Below are 21,502 nucleotides of genomic sequence, written 5' to 3'. Positions count from 1 at the left end.
AAACATTTTTGTTAAAAAATATATAATTTTATTAATTTTCTTTAAGAAACAACTAAAAACTTGCCCTAATTTGTAGCACCCACTGCTATTCTTTTTTTTTTTTGGGCTCTTGGCTTTCTTTCACTGCGATTTCGATTCAAATTTTTGTGTTGTTGTACTGACGAGTTGTTTGGGTTTTATTTTTTAATATTTGCGGTTGTCGTCGCTGTTGTTAAGCCATCGCATCAGATGCCATTCCATCAACTTGAGTTCAATTAAAATCCACATCAAACAATGGCCAGGCACGTAGAAACTACTTCACAAATATCGGGGGTGGTTGCAAATCATTTTGCGATATTCCATACATATTATACCATACATATATAATATATAGAGAGAGTGTTAGAGGGAGAGTGGCTCGTGTCCTGGCTTAAGTCCTGGCGCTCCATATAGACTATCCCTTTCTTCGGCGAACACGTGTCCACGCAAAACTTGTTGCCCTACACAAGGATTTAGGTCCTTTTGATGAGAAACAGGACTCATTTATCCATATGACGCGATTCGCACGAAAAGTGTTTTGCCCTTAAGTTCAAAATCATGTCCTTTTCGGAATCGAAAAGCTTCTTGGGATCCTTGAAAATCCTGTGCGTGCTGATTAACCCAATAACCCATCCACATGTGGGCGGTTACTGGGTGGTTTTTTGGGTGGCTGGGCATCTCCCCGGTTGGGTGGTGGATGGTGGGTGGTGCCGGTGTGTGGTTATTGTGGTGCAGCCTTCCAGCCTGTCTGCTCCGCTGACTTAATCCCAAGAAATATTATTAAAGTGAGCGGAGAGGGAAGGATTCAGGATTCAAAGTTAAGTGCAAGGCCAGATCGCGCCAGATTTGATTTTGATTAGAAAGAGATGTCCTCGAAGCCTTTGAAGTGGCTGTCGAGTGCCACAAATTAAGAAGGCTCCTTGTCACAAAAGAGTACGTGACTTGTTTTTGAGCGTTTTTGAGAGCGTCTGCTAATGGGGACTGGCGACGGTATTTAAGGAATTAAAAATATGCAAAAATATTTAAGGGCTGCGAGGCAACTAAACAATATTTTGATACAGAATGACCCACAAATCGATTAAGGTATTCCGCTCAAGGATCGGATGGAAATCGGCCAAGATATGGCCATCGCCAGGAGCCATATAGTCCTTCGAGGCATTTCTGAAGGGGATCCCCCAGTAAATTTTGAAAAAAATTCAAAAAAAATTTCCTTCTCAGATTTTGATGCAGAATGATGGAGAATCGATCCATAAATCGTTTAAGGTATTCCGCTCAAGGATCGAGTGGAAATCGGCCAAGATATGGCCATCGCCAGGAGCCACATAGTCCTTCCATGCATTTCTGAAGGGGATCCCTCAGAAAATTTTGAAAAAAATTTAAAAAATATTTCGTTCTCAGATTTTGATGCAGAATGATGGAGAATCAAAATACAAATCATTTAAGGTATTCCGCTCAAGGATCGGATGGAAATCGGCCAAGATATGGCCATCGCCAGGAGCCATATAGTCCTTCCAGGCATTTCTGAAGGGGATCCCCCAGTAAATTTTGAAAAAAATTCAAAAAAAATTTCCTTCTCAGATTTTGATGCAGAATGATGGAGAATCGATCCATAAATCGTTTAAGGTATTCCGCTCAAGGATCGAGTGGAAATCGGCCAAGATATGGCCATCGCCAGGAGCCACATAGTCCTTCCATGCATTTCTGAAGGGGATCCCTCAGAAAATTTTGAAAAAAATTTAAAAAATATTTCGTTCTCAGATTTTGATGCAGAATGATGGAGAATCAAAATACAAATCATTTAAGGTATTCCGCTCAAGGATCGGGTGGAAATTGGCCAAGATATGGCCATCGCCAGGAGCCATAGAGTCCATCCATTTCTGAAGGAAAAGGAACTGAAACTAGAGTTTTTAGAAACTATGTATATATTAAAAAATAGTCGAAAAATAATCGAAAAAACCCGAAATAATATCCCTGAGAACCTGTAAAAATGACCAAGCCAAATGATCGAACTTTAAATTAAAAATACCTCTCCTTAAATTAAAAAGGAAACCATTCGAAAAAAAACCAAAACCGAATGGAAATGGTAGCCATTTATTTTTGGGAAGGCCATCAAGGAACTGCGCAGTGCGAACCCAATTTCTTTCATTCTGCGAATTTCATTTTATTTTTTTTCGTACCACTGGCCCCGTCTATATAATTAAATGGGCATTGGTTACGCCCAGTAGAGCCCACACCCCCCAAAATGGAATCTACCTCCTCCCCCCCCCTGGATGATGACAGGGTTTCTGGGTCTATTGTGAGCTATTTTCGGAGAAGCCGAAAACTGAAAACCGAAAACCAGCGCAACCTGATGACAATATTATTGTTAAATTGCAAAGCGCGCAAATCAAATTAACAACGCGCCCTGCACTTGCTTCCCGGCCGCAGAAAAATTGTCGTTGGCAACCACAGTGGTGGTGCAAGTACAGGGTTCACCCCCGATCCACCCAAAGCCCATCGCCCAAAAAAAAAAAAAAGAAGGTATGGGCTAGAACATCCCAGTCAGACAACCACCCGGATAACTTGGCCTTTTCCCCCACTCCCCCTACCGAGCCACCTCCCAGCCCCTTCCAACTTATCCACCAGCTGTGACCCGACAGCGTTAATGACGCACAAGTGTGACGGTCGCCCTCACCTCGCCCCCTCCAAAGGTCTTCCAGCACAGTGGGTCAAAAAGGCATCAACAGTGGTTCAAATCAGGGGGTTTTCTGAGGGAGTTTTTATTTTAGATATATTTTTAAAAAAATGTTAAGAGCGGAATTGTTTTTTAAATTATTAAAAAGTGTATATATCTATACATTAAAATATAAATTAAAATAGCTAACATTATAAAATTAAAAAAGGCTTCAAGAACTTCAAATAAAATACAAACATTTATTTTTTATATTTTGCATACTTTTTTATAACTCAATAATTAATTAATCCATTTTTTTATCAGTGTACTTTTGTGGTAGCACTGAAAAAAAAGTAAAAACAACAACACATAGAGAGGAGCAGCGACAATGCAGAGAAACGAAACAAGGAGCAGTAGCATGAATAAATGAAAGCAGAAAATCAGTTGATTTTAATATGAAATTTCACGCTTCCTCCCTCCCTCTCTTTCACAATTTCTTTTTTTTGTTTTGTATCCTTGGCGGAAAAAAAAGGAAAACGCAGTTTAATTGAAAATTATCGCAACATGGTTGTCACGCAATTATTTCACGTTATCACCAAACCGAGAAAAAAAAAAGAGGAAAGAGAGCAACTGGAAAAGAGAAAGGGGGAAGAGGGAAAGCCGGAAAGGAGTGAGGGGGAAATGAGGGGTGAAAATAGCTGCTGAGAATATCATTTATAACACGGGCATTGCGAATTTCCTATCAAACAAGTGCAACACGGGCCAGAATCTTGACAAAAAATGAAAGAAAGAGAGAGAGAGAGAGAGAAACCACCACCAGTGGTGGCACCACCTGACGCCCACACACACATCAATTTTGTATCTTTTCACGTGTTGCCATGGCGTGAAATTTTAATTGCCCAAAAAATCAGTCACCAGAGCCTTCCAATCAAAGGCCATAATTATGGGGGTCACGCCCCGCAATACAGATCAAAGGTCACGGCGTCAATTGCCAGAGGAGAGTAATATTTGTAGTAATTTTCTCCACTTTTGATCCTTTCCTAACTTTTCGCTCTCAAAATTATGGCAGTGCTGATTTTTTATGCATTTCAGCGCTCCCTAACTGTTTCTTTTCCACTCTCATTGTCTAAATTCGCCATTAAACACTCTCACTCCCGCTCTCCCATTAAGGATCCCACATTTCATCTTTCCTTTGCCTACTTTTCGCATTAGCTTGAATTCTGCTCCCTCCCACACTCTCTCTCCCTGTGCTTAAATGGCGCTGTCGCTTACACCTGCTCTCTCGGCTTTTCGCTCTCAATGCTTAAATGGCGTCGCAGCTTCAAAAACTGTAGCCTACAAATTTGGCTCTCTGTTCGACTCTCTCCTTGCGGGATCCTTCATTGCGTAGGCTTAAATGGCGTTGGTGGCTCCAGAAGTGTTGCCTACATTTGCTCTCCCACTTTCTTGGAGATTGTCGCTTTCAAAATTATAGCATACATCTGCTCTCACAGCTTTGCATTTTGTCCTTTTCCATTTGTAGTGCGTTCTGGAGGCTTGGCGAGTAAAGAGGTAAGTCATAGAAATATGGATTAAAATTAAATCATAATTTAATTATTTTTGTATATTTTTATTATATACTTATAAACTTATTCATGTTTTATTATTTTTCATCCTGTTTCTGTTCGATGGAGATCTGGTGGCCCCAAAAACAGTTATTTGTGTGAAAAATTTACAGTTATTTGGATTGTGATGGAAAAATTAAGTAATCGAAAGTGCACTTTAAAAAGGACTCTGGCGAGTGAAGAGGTAAGTCATAGACATATGGAAAGTAATACAATTATTTGTCTTTTTTTTTGCTCTATACTTATTACATTTTTCTTCCTTTTTCAGCCTGCTCCTCTGTGTGTGGAGATCTCGCAGCCCCAAAAACAGTTATGAGTGAGAATCGTCTTAGAAATTTACAGTTGTTTGGATTCTCTTGGAAGGATTTCGTGAAATAGAGATGCGCATTTTAAAGAGGATTCATGGAAGTACTAAAATAAGGACTATGGTAAGTGCTCTAGTTAATTATTTATTTATATTTATTATTATATTATTATTATTTTGAAGACATATTTAATATATTTATTCTATTATTATATTATATTAAATACATAATATTTATTTGTGTCTATTTTTACTTTTTATTTTTCTTCCTTTTTCAGCCTGTTCCCCCGGCCCCAAAACAAGAAATTTACAGTTATTTTATTGGAAGGATTGTGTTGGAAGGATATTATGTGATAGAGATGTGCATTTTAAAAAGGAGTCATAGAAGTACTAAAAAATGGACTATGGTAAGTGATTTTTTTATTTTTTATTAATATTTTATTATATTTGCTTGAAATAATCTTTAAAATATTTATTCCAATATTATATTATTCTATATATTATTGACTTTGAAACTTGAATATTTTGAAAATTTACAAATTTCCAAACTCTAAAAAATAAAACAGTTGTCAGACCTCCCATTGAGTCGCTGAACCTGCGACAGTTTATTGAAACATTTTTCATGATTTCTTAACACAAATCCGTGGTCTTGGCAACTGGAATAAACTGGGAAAAGGGGGTGAAGAATGGGAATATCCTCATAAATCATCGACACATCGATGTATCGGTGCCGGGTTGTCTGGGGCAGCCAGGGCCATGGAATTGTTGACTCTAAAAGTGAAATCCAAAACTATTATCGGGGATTTTTCACTCTCGTTCCGAGGGCACCTTTTGTGTGGTTATTTTTTGGGGTTTTCATTTCAAAAAAAAAACTGAAAAAGAAATCCAAAATATAAGAAATAAAAGCGAGGGGGATGGACATGAAATGAAAACATCAAATCATTCATAACACTTGTTTGGCTGGCAGTGATTGAGCCAACAAACAACACACACCCCGTGATCCTGACCATTTCCTTGTTATTGTTTTTAACCGAATTCTCAGTTCTCGATTCCAGTTCTCAGTTTTTTTTTGGGTTTAATTCCCAACAACCTGTTCACTTTCATTGAAGACCTCGGGAGCCTCAATTGTTTACGGAAAACATTTCGAGTTCGGGTGAATGGCTCATTGTTTGATTCGAATTGATTAATGTGCCCCTGGTTTCTCTTTTTCTATTCATACTTTCAGCGTTTCCCTTTTTGTTTGCTTATTTTATGAAAAAAAAAAAGAAGTCTTTTTTTTTTTTGGTATTTTATTGAGAAGATTCGGGGCACAGGACCTCGACAGGTTGAGTTCGGTTAATGAGGCCATCAATAAGTCAATTAGTTGACGGCAGCAGGGGATTAGGGTTGATCCCCGTTTTGTTCCCCATTCCAGAGTTCCCACCTCCTCCTCGGCTCGACTCGGCTTTCGATTTGGTCAATTAACTTGTAGGAGATGATGGCCCTCCGAGATGTCTTCTTCAACAGCGATTTTTAATAATGCCATTACGAATATGACTATTTTTGGAGGGGTATTACAATGAGAGCCCTAGATATCCCTTAAAAGGCTTGGAATTCAAAAGAAAACTAGGAGAAGTCACATGAATCCTTACTTTATAACAATAATATATTAAAAAACATGTAAATCTTTTATAATATCATCTATATAATGTCTAATTTTGATACTTAAAGCCTTAGAACTTGATTTAAAACTTAAATTTCAATACCAAATTCCATAGTTCTTGAGTTATAAGAATAAATCATACAACCCATTATCCATAAAGATTACTTTTCTTGGAATGAGGACCTTAGGGCTTTGATTCTTGACTTGTTTTTCAATTAAATTCCAACTAGATCTGTATTATAACGTAGAGTACAGAGTTTCAACTTAAAAAAGTCTCAAAATTTAGTTTTAAACTTCAATTTCAATACGAAATATCCTAGTTCTTGAGTTATAAGAACAAATCTTTAAAGAATCTATAAGAATACTATCTAATTTTGTGGTATTAGAACCTAGGACTTTGGTTTTTAATTTATTTTTGAATAGAATTCCAACAAGATACTTTGATGTTATCTGATATCTATGTATATTATGTCTTATTTTGATACTAAAAGCCTTAGGATTTAGCTCTAAACTTCAATATCAATACAAAATACCATCCATCTTGAGTTATAAGAACAAATCCCCCAGAACTCTATTAGACTACTACCTAATTTTGCAGTCCTAGGGCCTAGATATTTGCTATTTTACTTATTTTTGAGAGGAGTTCCAACCAGAACTCTATTATAAAGTAGAATACAGAATTTCAGTTGAACTCTTTTGATATTTATTTCCAAACACCCCAGTATCTCCCCCTTCTGAGGAGGATAAAATAAAAATCCTTGCGGGCAAGGTGGCTAATTTCCACACAAATTCGATTTCCGGCCCTTGGGGTCAAAGGCGATGGGCGAAATGTCATTAATCAGAGATCCCTGAGAAAGTCCCCAAGAAAGGCCAACACCAGAGGCCATAGCTCGGCGGCATAAATAAAAAAAAGGATTTCCCAAAAGGCTAAAAAGAAGAAAGGAGTGGTAAGCGTGTGGGAAGCGTGTGTTGCTAAACTGCACCATCCCAAGGAACAGGTAGAACGGCCTTGACTCCGCATCCCGCATCCCACATCCCTAATGGCATCGGCATCCCTCCCAGGCGTTGCATAAAGTTCGCTAAGCGCGTACAGGTAGACCCGCCTACGGATGACACAACAGAATGCAACCCGCAAAACCGCTCAGCCATAAAAACAGAGACCAGAGAGTCCTGCCCAAGGAGTAGGACTACCGAGAAGATGCGGGACAGTCCCGACCGATTGGTCTCTCAATTGTCTTTAGCCTTTTGTAGTTTTATTTTCTGGCCTCGCCTCGGTTTTCCGCCGGCGATGTCCTATCCTGGCCGTCCTGGCCGTCCTGTCCCGTCCTGATCCTGCCGGCTAATGATTATTCATCGGAATCGGCCTCCGAGGGCAGATTCTGCTCCTGGGCCTGGCTGCGAGTGTCGGGCATGGGGCGATCCTCCACGGCGGGCACCTCTTCGCCCTCCCCGGATATGTAGCCGGAGGGACCCACCCGCGGCTTCTCCCTGTTAATGGTGACGATCCGCTCGCCCTCTCCGGTCCAGTAGACGCCATCGACCTCACCGTCCCGCATCTGGTGATGGGGATCGGATGTCTCCTCCACCTCCGACCGGAGAGCATCCTCCTCGTCCAGCTCGGCCTCCGGCTCCACGAACTCCTGCTTCTCGGCCGTTTCGCGCAATTCGTCGCCAATATCGGCGTCGCCCCCCTCGCCGCGCTGGGTCATGCGAACGGTGCGGATGTCCTCCTTGTCCTCCTCGGTGAGGTCCTCGCCCCAGGCCTCCGTGCTGGCCGAGGCGTAGGGGCCGGCGGCCGCCTCCTCTCCCTCCATGTAGCGGCTCTCGTCCGGCTGGTCGAGATCGTCGGTCTCCTCATTGCCGTGCAGGACATCGCGCAGCTCCTTCAGCTGCATGCCCAGCCGCTGGCGGAACTCCTCGTCCTCGTCGCTGCTGAAGCTCAGGGTCCGGTCGCCGATCAGCAGCCGCAGGAAGCGCGGCGGCACCGGTCGCCCGCCCAGGAGGTAGAGCCGGCCGTGGAACAGCCTGCCCAGCAGGTCCAGCGAGCTCAGAAAGGATCGGCTGCGATTGGGCTCCACAGCGGAGGCGGTGTCAGTGGTTCTGGCAGCAGCAGTAGATCCTGCGCCACAGTCCTGCAGCTCCTGCACCTGCAGGGTGGTGTGATGGTACTCCCGCTGCTGCTGCTGGAGATTCATTTTGGAGAGGACGCGGTAGCAGGCGGCTTTGAAGGCAGTGCGTTGCATTTTGGAATTTATTTTCGAACTCGCCACAAGAAATCCCGAAAAACTATTACAATTTGAATGAGATTTTCTCCTTTTTTTTTTTGAAACCAAATAAAAAAACTGTAGAATTTTGTTTCACTAAACTGGCCAAAAGGAAAAAAAATGTGAATTTTGTTGTGTTGTTGAGGAGTCAGTATCCGGCTAGAGACTGAAAGTCACAGGCCCCATCGGTTAAATCTCAACTAAAGCCAAAGTCAGAGCTTGCTTTCTCAGGAAGTGGCAGTCAGTCCCCAAAAGATAACTCCGATCGGGGACTAGGTGGACTTCCCTCCCTGCCATCAGGATCAGGGTGCTGTCCTCGTAAAACAATTGACTTTCTGACCATTTAAGGGAAATGGGCATAAAAAGGGGAAAATCAACCAAAAAAACGGTTATAGTTTTCCCCGAAAAATAGCGAGAAAAAAAAAGGATTTAGGGAGGGTTAGGAGGTAAAGAAAATTCTTGCGAAATTGCATATTTTTTTTTTGGGTTTATGATGTCAGTGGATTTTTAGGGTTACAAGGGGTAGGGGTGCGTAACCCTAGCCTACCTACGGGGACCCTAATTATGTCATTTGGAAAGTCAAGGCTGCAAAGTCAATTGCCGAAAAAATGGCAAAAAAAAAATGGGAAAAAATGCAACATAAACGAGTGCCATAAAGGGGTTGGGCTCGGGAAACTGGAAATGCAAGCTGCAATATTGCCAAATATGTTAGAGAAAATAATCAAAAATATTAAGAGAATAGAATAGAATAAAATAAATAAAAAATGTTACAACTTAGAGACGGAAAAAGGAGGTTTTTCTTGGGGAGCACTCACACACAAAAGTTAGTAGAAATAATATTATCCTGGCAGTGGCACTGGGTCCTGCGAAAAACCCACCAGCATGTTGTCGTCAGTGTCCAGGACAATTTGCCTGCAATATTGCGTTGACAGCCACGAGAAATAATAGCCCAACAATTTATACAATTTATGAGTTTGTGTGCGACATCAGTGGTGGCGAAAGGGTTACAAAAAAAAAGGGATTTCATTCCAAAGGATGAGGAGTCTGTGGGTGGTGGCTGGTGGCTGGTGGCTGGAGGGAACAAAAAATATAATAATAGCAGAGAAATCACAGCCGAGAATCATAAATTCGGCATGTCTAATGACATGAGGGGTTACCGAGCAACAAAAAAGCAAAAATAACAGAATGTTTCAAAGACCTAGCCCGTTTTATTGTTTTGATTTTTTATGCCAGAACATAAAAGTCATTTGTAAGGGGAATCGATATAAAAAAATCAAAATAAAATTGCTGCGATTGGAAATTGAGGTTTTAGGGTTTCATTTTAAATTTTTATAAATTAAGGGTTATAGAATTGTTTTTTTAAAGGGAGGAATTAGTGAGAGCTTAAAAATAAATCCATATATCATATTATTATATCTACATATCATCCAAAAAAAGAGTATTAAAATTATTTTTAATAAATAACTTTGTTATAATATATTTTCAAGAATGAGGAGTTCAAAAACATTCCCATTTTCAGAATTATATCCATTTGTTTCTTCTAGAATTGTTCCTAAATAAATCTTTCAACAAAAGACAATTGTATCTATATGGGATAAGATCTGAAATTATAGAAAATCTGTAATATAGTTACTCCAGATTCTGGTCCTGATATTTCTGCAATTCATGTAGTTCTGAGAGTTCAATTTTTAAATAGTTTTTAAAGACTAAAGTAATAACTTGTCTCTAAATTTTAAATATCCAGCTTAAAATATTTCTATAAAGGTATTAGTTTAAAAATGTATACCTGAAACTATTATAAAATTTATTTTAAAGAAGGAAAATGTATTTCTTAACTTAGATCCATATATCCTCCCCAGAACTGTTCTAAAAAAATCCTGCAAGTAAAGAATAAATAAAAATTAGCACCTCCTATGAAGCTAGACCCGCTAAGCAGCTGTTTCCCCAGGACATTTATGAGGCCCAGTGTCCTTGGAATGGCAGACGCATCCGCAGTATAAATCAAAGGCTTCCAAGGATCTCCTCAAAACACTCTGTTGATCTCATTGTGGGCAGTGTGGAGATGGGTTCATCCAGGTCCTGGCCTTCATCCTCGGAGGCCATAACTCATCCGCGCCACGAGAGCTCTGGGCCACTGTACTGGGCCCTGGACCCTCTCTCTTACCCGTTACTCTGGGCCGAAAATGAAGCAATCAGAAGGGCGGCCAGGAAACAATGACGGGATGGGAAGAATGGTAACACTGGGCCCGGTCCGGGTAATTGTTGTTTGGCATTTTGGCCGATGATGTCACCACACACGGAGAGCCCAGCCATTGTCATTTCCTCTTCCTGTCCCGGTCCAGAACCAGAAACTTGTACATGTATCTGTATCTGTAGATGTATCTGTCTATTCTGTTTCATTTCGAGACGTTTTACGATTGTTTACGGCTTCTGTTCTATTTCTGGGAGAGAGACAGAGGAAAAGTCCCCCAACCTCCCTAAAAGCCAAAAACCCAAAAAAACCCAAACCCATTGTGGCCAAGGCACTTTGGTTTTTGTGTGTCAGCTCGTGGGTGTTCCCATACAGTGTTGTGTCCACTGTACAGTATAGCATATAGCCATCCCCCTTACCTAGTAATAATGCCCATTGCCAGGCCCATTAAGTCCCGATAAATACGCATTTGATTTGGGTCCAGGCCATCCCAGGCCATCCCAGACCATCCCAGACCATCCCAGACCATCCCAGCCATCCAGGCGGGGCAGATAATAGAAATCGAATCGGTTCAACTTATTAAATCAACCCTTTTTTTTCGCCTCTTGTTTACCCAAACTATTAGCCAAGTCGGAGTTGGGAGGTATCGGAATCGGAATCGGAATCGGCAGCTGAATCGGGGGATTTGCGGCCACTGGCCATTGAAAGTTTCTGACCCGTACCAGGAGCCTTTCTCCAACTCGGAGGGGGTCGAAAAACACAACAAATGTCAAGGCGGAATAATACAGAAATTATAGTAAACAAGGGGACTCTTAAATGCTCTATTGGGGGGTTTATTTTCTATTTTTTAATGGGACTTACTGCTACTAGCTATAAGGGAACTTGGTCTAAATAGGAGGAAGGAATATATAGGAAGATCTATTCTCTGTATGATATATTGGCTAATAGAGTGTAGTTTATAAGATTAGACACTCTAAGATAGAGTTTAGTTTTTAGAGTTTAGTATATATTGAGTCAAAATTAGATCCTTAAACCCCACAAACATACTTCCTTTCTCAAAGTTAACGGCTTTTTGGAGAGATATATTCTCTGTAAGGTGTCTAAAGGAATACCACACTCTATACACAATATCTTACAAAATCTTCAACTCTATTACCTATCTTATCCTTGTATGCACTTCTTCTCAAAGATTCTGGAGATCTGACTTTTGTAAGATCTATTTAAAAATAATTATCTCTATAACTTAACAAAAACTTAAGAACCAAAACCATATGTCACGAGTTGAAATATGTATCTCAGACACTAACCCATCCTATCCTTATAGGGAGACCCATCTTCTACAGATCTTTCTATCTATCTTCTGTAAGAAAACTCGAAATAGCCTCATGGGCCACAACCTATCCCCATTCATCCATAGGCCCTCTCCGAGTTAGAGTATCCAGCAGCTGCCAAGTAGAGTGACATAAAAATAAGCATAAAATTAAATGTGCCACATTGAGGAATGGTCAGAGAGTTGGACCCAAGGGGTTAAGGCGGTTATCCTTTTGGGTCAGCTGGGTCATCTCGGGGTGTGTGTGTGGGTGAGGCGTTTAAGTTGATTTCGTTTTGAATGTTTATTTTATTGCGTGGAAAATGACGCCAACGTGGCCAAGAAATGGAGTTCCCACTGGGCCTCTATCACCCACCCACGTCCACCGTTTTGAAATCCGTTGTGAAGCTCGTTATCCTGCCATTTTCGGGGCAGCAGAACGGTCGAGCGAACCTGGCCAGGATCGGATTGGACCAGGATTGAATTGGATTGGCAATGGTCCTTTGGCTCCAGTCGCTTTTATAGCCCAGCGATTCTATCACAGCATTACGTATGCAATAAAATTCAAATATACTCGCGATAAAAATCAAATCTTGTTGGGACATTCCACACCCAGCTTCCATTTCTAGCTTCCAAACTGTTTCAATTCCCTCTTACTGCCCCCAAAAATTTAATTTTATTGTTTAGACGTGTGCGATTTTCCTTCAACGTTGTTGCTTTTATCATTTTATTTTATTTCTATTTTTTTTTTTGGCTTTTCTATTATTGTTTTTTTTTTTTTGGAGCATTTTCCGGTCAAAGGCCATAGGGTCCGGGGTTTCATCTCCAAAGTCCATAATAATTTCAAGACGAAATCCAAAATCACAGTCCAGGTTGTCGCCAATTAAGTGTCGCCCTACTCATCATCCTCGTCCGAGAAGCTATCGTCGAAGGTGTCCATGCCGGTGCTATCCGAGTCCGAGTCACCGATGTCGCTGCGGCACAGGGGGCATCTGCGGAACAAGTGGAACCGGCGGGCGTACACGAAATTCTTGAGGCACACGGTGCAGAACGAGTGGCCGCAGTTGACGAACATCGGATTGCGCTTGGGACCGCGGCAGATGGCGCAGATGTCCTCCTCGGCGGGATCGGGCTTCTCCAAGTCCGGCTTCTTCGATCCCTCGGGCCTCTCCTTCCCGGCCCCAGCTCCGGCTGCTGGAGTCCTCGATTCGGTACCAATTCCGCCAATCAGACTCATCTTTCTGCTTTCAATGAAAAAAATATTACTTTTTTTTTTTAGTTTTTTTTTTTCTTTGAAGACGAAATTTTTCTTTAGACGAAAACTAGTAGGTCTGTCGCTCTCGGGTTGGAATTAAATAATGAGATTCACAACTTCTTGCTCGGATTATGGAAGAATTTTTGGCCACAGCCTACTTGATATGGATTTTTAAATTAATTGTTTTCTTCAAAGACATGAGAGCTTTGGTCTCATTTGTTCATCTCACAAGATATGGTCATACTTTTCTTGAAGACATAACTAATAGAAAGCCTTGGGGGTTTCTTTTTTAAAGCTTACTTTTCTTGACTTTGATAGAAATTGTAGAAGGTATAGGCATTTTTGCATTTTTTGTGACTTTGGTCTCACTGAAAACTAATTGTCAAAGCTTTGGTCACACTTTTCTTGTAGATATATGATGCTGTATAGTGGGGAGTAAGTCTATATCCTTTTTCAAGCCAACTTTCCATAACTTTAATTGCAAAAACCAAGTGCATATTTTGAAAGTGTGGTCGTACTTTCACTAAATCGCGCTTTTTACAGCTTTGGTCATACTTTTAATGGAAATATCCGAAGCCCCATAAATACGCTTCTCATCCAGATCACTTCTGAATTAGAAACCAAGCCGAAAACCAAAATATATATTCAATAAACACGAGGAGAGTGATTGAAAATGCCGCCGCCAGCCCTTGAGCTCCGAGAAAAGGTGAAAAGTAAAGTTGAGAAATCAATTTCCATGGCTTGGCTTGGCGACAATTTCTCATAAAAGGACACCGACACCGCAAGAAAAATAAAACAAAAATGCAACCAGACAAGGATACAAATTCCAGGAAAGTGACCAACTGCGGTTTCTGATAGGCCGTACGTCAGTTTTGTTTCAGGTTGAGTCTTAGTACCATTTCGAGTTACTAATGAAGTGCTCTTCTGGACACCCTATCTCCAAGTATCTGTATCTCAATCTGTAGAGTTAGAGCCCTCCTGGGGCGTGGTCGGATGCATTTGGCAAATAAAACACCTACCGACAAGGCAGCTACGAGCCTGCGGACACAAAGGAGATCCTGCGCAACTGGAACTGCTGCCAAAAAAAAAAAAAGCAACAAATTCAAGACAACAGTAGGAGCCTGGCAGGACACTGGCCAGGCAGGACCCTGGCCTAGAATCAGAATCACTATCGGGAATGGGACTGTAGCTGTAGCTGCAGGGCAATTAGAACATTATCAAGCGGCAATAATCGGCTCGTTTGCACCCAAGTGTCGTCGTCCTGCTGTTGCCTGCTGCTGCTCCTGCCTTCTGGCATTCTGTCGTAATAATAAAAAGGACACACCATCTCTGCTCTCGATATCTTGTGGAGCAAAACACAACAGGACATCTAGGACGGAGTCTGTCCTGTCTGTAGCAATGTAGCCAAATGCATTTTCATCCAAAAACCCCGAATGCAAACCAGTCGGGGGAAAAATGGTTAGATAGCCAGCCGACAATGTCCTGGCTCGGCGGCAACGGCGGCAACGGCGGCGGCGACAGTCGGCCATCAAAGTCGATTATCACAATTTTTGGGATTTGCCTTAAATCACGCACCATCACCATCACCATCACCATCAGCATCACCAGGAGGAACAATGGGCCATCGAGGGGCAACCGAACAACTCAATTAAAATTCCAGGAATGTGAAATGCATTTTCCAAGGCGGTTTCTGTGGTTTCTGTTGGCCTATCTGGGCCTCTGGGCCTCTCTGGGCCTCTGGACCTCTCTGGGCCTAATCCGTTAAATTAATGATAATGCGCGCAGCAAACTCGTAAATATTTTCGGCTTTCTGTGTAACATGTTACATGTTTGTTGTCTCTCCCCCCGCCACTCTATGCTCTAATTTCTTTTCACACATGGTGTTTTTTTTGGGAGGAGGGATTAGAAGCTTGGGGACTTGACTTGGGGAATTGATGGCTTGACCTACCACCGCAAGGATCACGACTTTATGAATCTCTAGACATGCGCAAATATTTTCCAGCCCCGCCTCTCTATTCTATTGAAGGGAACTATGGACTGACCATGACCCTGGGCGGCCATATTTGGTTAAAATGGGGTGTGGAATTAGCCGCAGGGGGGATATTTTGGGGTTCTAGTTAAGGGATGATGATGGGTTAACTAGAAAAAGGGGTGTTTACATAAATTTTCTTTAAAAAAAAACAGTTTAAAAATGTAAATTATTAAAATAATTAAACATTAAAGTCAAGAACACCTTTAAAGTTTCGATTTTTTTAAGTCAAAAATAGAGTTTGTGCAACTCCTGTCCTTTGGCTAGTGGCTTTTTAAGCAAAGTCCCCTAGTCTGGTCCTTGTCCGGCATCCCATGTGTCCTGTGGCCCGTGTCCTGTGTGTGTTGTTTGTGCCACCATGGGTTAACTGTGCCAGAACCAACGCCAGTCCCCAAATCCATCTGGTGACGAAGGCAATTTGCATTTGAAGGGGTCGTGTTAGCCACTGGGTGACTGGCATTAAATAATTAACTCGCATTCAACATTTACCAACAAGGACCTTCCGCGGGAAAATCTACAAAAAAAAAAAAAAAGGGGGAAAAAAAATAGCATTGGAGGGAAAAAGGGGAAATGGGGGAGTGCTTTTCCGGACTTCCCCCGGGGCGATGGGAAGCTCAGACAATGTCAAGTAATCCCCAAAAGAATAACATTCAACATACGTAAGTGGCAATTGAATTAAAAACCAATAATATCAACCGAAAGACAGGAATAGCAATTGGCAGGCAAACAAGGATCAAGGATCCTTCGGAGGACGAGAGGACTGTAAGCGGAACATGTGTAGAGATATTTATTTAACAAACATTGCAAAAATAACAAGCTCGGAAAAAAAAGAGGGGGTGGAAAATGTGAGGAAAATGGGAGGAAAATGCGAGGAAAACCAAACAGTTGGGGGAGAAAATCTGCGAATGCAAAATCAAAGGTGAAAAGATGTGAAAAGCAAACGGAACGTGCACGGGGAGCGTTTAACTGCCCCCGAACCTGCCCACTCTGCCACCCTGGCCCCTCTGTCCTCTGTCCCTCTGGCCCTCTGTCCTGGCCATAGCCACCCGTTTTCCCCATTTTCCATTTTCCGGGTAAGCCGCTGCCGGGGCACACATGACGTATTGGCACCAGGTCTCCCAAGGCACTGAAAGAAAACTTATTACTTCTGCTCTATTTATTCAATTTCAAGCTAAGAACTAGGGGATTTTGAAACAAGAAGGTGTTTCCTTGAAGAGAGTTTAAGAATCATGAGAATAATGTTGAAATTTTTCATATTTTTGAGGTCTAGTTCTGTATAATTTCCCCGACAGTGTAGCCTCCTTTTTGGAGCCCAGGACCCGGGGCTTCCGCTCTTCCGAGCTCTCCCAGCTCGCCCAGCTACCGGGCACTTGAAAGCCCCGGCATATCTTGATTGTTTGCATGTAAATCTACACAAAATCCCCAAAGTACCCAAGTACCCAAGTACCAGAGTACCCGAGTACCCTGAGGTGCCCAAAGGAAGCGACCAACCGACCGACCGACCGACCGACCGACCGACCGACCGACCGAGTCCTTGCTCTGCTCTGCTCTGTCGTTGCTCCTCTAGGATTTTCCTCTTTTCCATTTTGTAGCCCCAGGACCATGTGCCTGTCTCCCCCCTCCTCCCTTCTCGATGACGATAATGTCCTTGGAGCATCGCAATCCCTTGCACAATTGATCCGAATGGGTGAGTCGAGTTACCTGTGCCTTTTGGCCAGGTGTGTCGGGGTTCTTGGTCCTTGGTCTTTGGTCTTTGGTCTTTTTTCCTTGGTCCTTGGTCCTGCTCCTGGTTCTGTTTCTGGTTCTGATTCTGGTTATGGTCAGTTTAAGACGAAGTCCTAAAGGTCCTGTAAGAGGTTTTTTCTTTTTATTTAGGTTAAAAAAGGATTCGATTTATGATTTTGTAAAAATAAGGTTAGATTTTGGACTTGGAATGTTAGAAAAAATAATCAAATAAATATTTAAAAATTTAATAATTAATACTATTTTTTAAATAAAATATTAAATAATGACTCCTTGAACTAATTTCTTGATCTATTCTTGTTCCAAATTATTTATAAAAATATTTAAGAACAAAAACAAAATGTTATTTCTTCAAGATCATAGTTTTAAATTATTAATTAAATTTTTATTCCAATTTTAAAACTAAAACCCCTTTAAAAACTCCTATGGCAACAGCACCTCTTCAATAAAAACTCCCTTTTGTTCGAGCCTGTAAGTCATTCAATTGGTCCTGTAAACTTAATCCTTTAAGGACTTTTCGCCACTTCTCTTTTCTTTTCGCAGCAATCCCACATTGCGTGGCCAATTTTCCGATTTTCTACGATTTTCAGCTGTTTGTTTTTTGCATTTTTTTTTGTTTGTTTGTTTTTTTTTTTCACAACGCCCGTTGTGCGTGTGTAGCTTCTGTTTTTTCTTCAGACAGACAGGAGCTCACTTCCTCTGGTGCCCCCATTTGGGGGCATCCTGGTACAGCCAACATCCTGCATCCTTCCAATACGCTCCTTTGGCAATACCTTTATGGCAGCCACGCCCCTTAGCATTTATTGGAATTTCACAATAAACTAGGAGTGATGCAAAAAAACAAAAAAATGCAACAAATTGTGAAATAAGGACACAGGCAGGACATGCAGGACATGCAGGACATGCAGGACACCATCGGTGGCAGATACTCGTAGGCCAAAGCCAAACCATGGCATTTGTACAAGTTTTTGGTTTGGTCGGGAGTGTGTTTCTTTTTTTTTTGTTTTTTGTTTGCATTTTTAGCTTTTGGCCTGTTTTTCCCTCGGGGGCATATTGCAATTTGTTGTTGTCCTTTTTTTCTTGTTGTTGCTGTTGTTGGTGTTGCTGTGCTGCCCCCTTTTGAAGGATGTAATTAAAAAAAAAAAAAGCAACAGCAACAGCTCGCTCAGCCGGCCGGATCTGGGGGGAAAAAAATGAGCTCCGGAGCTTGTAAACTTTGCTGCACACGACACTCGAAGTTGCGACATCGCCGCACCACCAACGAGCCACCTAGCCACCATCGCCAGGCTCAGTCTCAGTCAGTCACTCAGCCAGCCACGCCCTCCCGCCCAGTTGGGGGGGCCGAGGGCAGTCGGGCGGGGCGGCCAAATCGATGAGCTGCTCTAACGATATCCATAGCTCAAAGCCAAATCTCGGCACAAACAGGATATACATATGGCTCGGCAGTCAAAGTCAATCCTTGTGGATCCGCAACGGCACTGAGAGAAAACCTGAGTTTCTTTCAACAAAGAGAGTGTATTTTAGGATGAAAAGAATAAGAGAAAGTTATTTGGTCTAGAGATTATAGGTTTTTAAGTGTCTGATTTCTAGAAATGGCTTTTAAAGGGGGAGAATCGTATTTGAACGACATACTCCTTCAAACGACATACATATTGTCTCCGATTTATGTCGTTTTGAAATTATTTCCTAACATATCGTCATAGAATTGTCAATTATATCTTTTAAGACCTATAGGATAGATTAAAAAATACATCCCAGATATGGTTTATTCTTAGTTCTTAGACGGATATATGTCGTTTTAACAGGTTCCTTTTTAAAACGACATAAATAACGAAGAAAAACTGAATAATTTATATTAAAAAGTGTGCCTGGAGAAGGTATATCCTAATGCCTTTAATGACTTTTGTAGATAGCTTAAAAAATTATAAAAACCAGAAGAAATTCTTATCTTCTTTAGGCCCTCTTATGTCGTTTTAAAATCACATTTTCAGAGCGACATAGCGCTACCAGAAATACAGCTCTTAAGGACTCCTAAAAAGTAACATTCTCTAACAAAACCCTCCCAAAAAGAGTTTACTACGAGTCTATAGAACTTTTTGAAAAGTGTACTCCCAACATCCCGGCATCCTCCTCTCAACTGTTTCCCATCGAATCTGTTCGATGATGCCGCATCCGTTGCGACTTGGGTTTTGTAGTCAAGTCAGCTTCTGTTTTCCCTTTTGGCCACCTCTCGATGCTTTTTTTTTTTTTGTTTCAGAAGCCTTTGTTTCTTATCCCCCTGGTTTGCTTTTTTTTGCGGGTATTTTCCCTGTGATATTGAGCCGGCTGGCACTCAAAGGAAAGCCAGAGCTTTTCCTACTACCATTCCCATTCCCATTCCCAGCCCCAAACCCCATCCCTGTTTCCTTGACGTATTTGGTTTAGAGTGATTTGTTTGGAACTGGACTGGGTGGTGGGAGCTGGGATCTGGGAGCTGGGATGGTTAAAGCCGGGCTAAGAGCTGCGTTCGCATTGCGATTTCATGCTTGCTCCGAAATGGGTGGCCATCAAAACTGGCCATCAAACGGAGCTGAAAGTGAAACGCTTAGTCGCCATCCCGATTCTCATTTTCTCATCTCTCCCCCAGTCGCAAATCCCCGATTCTCCGAATCACATATCCAGATTCCGTATCTCCGGACTCACTTGAGTGGACAGGGCAACAGGAGATGAGTGCCAGGGGCATCCTTGGCCAAGGACACATCAAAACTAATACAGATTTAAGCGAGTAGTTTATAACTTTATGAAATGAGTTAAATAGTAAAGCTTACTATCTTTTATCTTCTCGTTGAATCATATTCTTCTACTTCAACGAGTAACGAACTAATCTAACGAGTAACGAGAGTTATCCTTCCCCTCCAAATAAAATACATGCCATTTTTATGTTATAATGTTCTTAAATCTTCTTTAAATACAATTTTGACATGATTTTTTGCAAGTACCAGAATATATAACGATATTTAATTAAACACAAAAGTCTTGCTCCGCATGTTAGTTTGAACGAAAGCGTTGCGAAACGTAACAATGGATCTTTTTCACGGGCATGTTGGTTGCCAGTTTTGTCTAAAGTAAAAATTATTGATTTTGATATCGATTTTTTCCGTTTTGGGGGCTAGTATTGTATTCCGGGACGGATCCGTTAAGTAATCAAAAGGGGTAGCCGGCATCAGGATCAGTCTCACATCCTCCGACATCCTGGCTCGTTCCCGGTCGCTCTCTAGTTGATCTTGTCCTGTCGCCCAGAATGCAGCGAGTGGCGAGTAACGAACTGCTTGCCCTTCGGCTTCCGCAACTCGACCTCATGAGCCAGTTCGCGATGTTTGTCGTAAATGTATTGAACTCTCGACTGGCTGACCGAGTGGCGGCGGCTCAGCGGGTTGTACAGGGGCCTGCGTGGTCGTTCCTCGCCAGTTGCCTCCATCTCCTTGTCGGCCTTCTTCTCCTGCATCGGGTTCATATCGTCCAAGGAGCTGGAGGCTCCGCCAATCCAGCGACGCGGTCCGCCGACCAGCGAGTGGCCAGTGGCCTCTTTGAAGGACAGGGTCTTGGTATCGAAGTGTTTGGGGCCACCAACCGGGAGGGCGCTGAATCGGCGACTGTCTAAAGGGGTTTTAAGAAAAGATATTGTAGGGTTAGACCATAACGAGATAAATAACTGAGAAGTTTATAATGATTAGATCTTTATAGAATAAGAAATAGAAAAGGATCTATAAGAAAAGTATGAACCAGAACTTCAAGAACTAAGTTAAGAGCCATCAGAGCTTCAAATCAAAAGAGGTTAGGAAGGTTTTCTTTAATTCTTTATGAGTTTCAATATGAAAGAAAACCTTCCTCTCCTTAACTTCTATTCTACCACGAATATTTTGATTTAAAAACTCACTAAATCCCATCGTACTCTTGAGCAGCTGAACCTGCAAATTGGCACGCATCTGAATCTGACGAAGCATCCTTATTATTATAATGGTTATCAGTTAATATCACTTATTAGTTTGGTTATAATTAATCTAAAAAGCGCTTTGAATTTGGAATTCAGACTTCTTAGGCAGCAGCGGCAGAATTTTTAGCTTGATTTTCGCACAAAACAAAATTGTATGGATTAAAAAACACAAATGGGCAATACGGTTGGCGGGATAGAGAGTTCTGATACAAATGATACACGGCACACACGTTTACTGATTTTGATTAACAACTCCCTAGCTAGGTCGATGATGCCGTTTTCGATTTACGATTTTTCAAATATATATATTTAAACCCGATTTTTTCCCGATTTCAAGAATACCAGATTCAAAAACAAAAACTACTTTATATTTTTTTTTTATGATTTTTAGATTTTTTTTTTTGCCAGAGTGAAAAATAAAAATGATACGACCAGAAGAGTAAAATGTGCTCCACGAAATGGAATGAACTGAACTAAAAACCCTCACAATCGTCGTTACTTGGCTCTGAATGAGAAA

The 21,502-nt window shown here is 41.6% G+C and overlaps 2 protein-coding genes across 2 annotated transcripts; both read right to left on the bottom strand.

The window, feature by feature from the left end:
* Positions 1-7,452: 7,452 nt before the first annotated feature.
* Positions 7,453-8,663, bottom strand: LOC6498779. The gene has a single exon (XM_001967200.4). It carries the CDS (start codon positions 8,462-8,464, stop codon positions 7,568-7,570), a length of 897 nt encoding a protein of 298 aa, XP_001967236.1. The 5' UTR covers positions 8,465-8,663; the 3' UTR covers positions 7,453-7,567.
* Positions 8,664-19,925: 11,262 nt separating this feature from the next.
* On the bottom strand, positions 19,926-21,502 carry LOC26513656. The gene is made up of 2 exons (XM_014903818.3): positions 20,929-21,502; positions 19,926-20,648 (listed from the first exon to the last, which is right to left on the bottom strand). Exons 1-2 carry the CDS (start codon positions 20,993-20,995, stop codon positions 20,266-20,268), a joined length of 450 nt encoding a protein of 149 aa, XP_014759304.1. The 5' UTR covers positions 20,996-21,502; the 3' UTR covers positions 19,926-20,265.

Source organism: Drosophila ananassae, chromosome XR (genome assembly GCF_017639315.1).
Source record: "Drosophila ananassae strain 14024-0371.13 chromosome XR, ASM1763931v2, whole genome shotgun sequence".
Taxonomy (NCBI): domain Eukaryota; kingdom Metazoa; phylum Arthropoda; class Insecta; order Diptera; family Drosophilidae; genus Drosophila; species Drosophila ananassae.
The sequence above is the reverse complement of the archived record's forward strand: the minus strand, read 5'-3'. Positions and strand labels throughout refer to the sequence as shown.

Bases quoted from the DNA above. Each gene is read 5' to 3' on its own strand.
- LOC6498779 (XM_001967200.4), bottom strand. From the start codon at position 8,464: ATGCAACGCACTGCCTTCAAAGCCGCCTGCTACCGCGTCCTCTCCAAA.
- LOC26513656 (XM_014903818.3), bottom strand. From the start codon at position 20,995: ATGCTTCGTCAGATTCAGATGCGTGCCAATTTGCAGGTTCAGCTGCTC. The intron at 20,649-20,928 runs GTGAGTTTTTAA...AAACCCCTTTAG, and splicing joins CAAGAGTACGATGGGATTTA to ACAGTCGCCGATTCAGCGCC.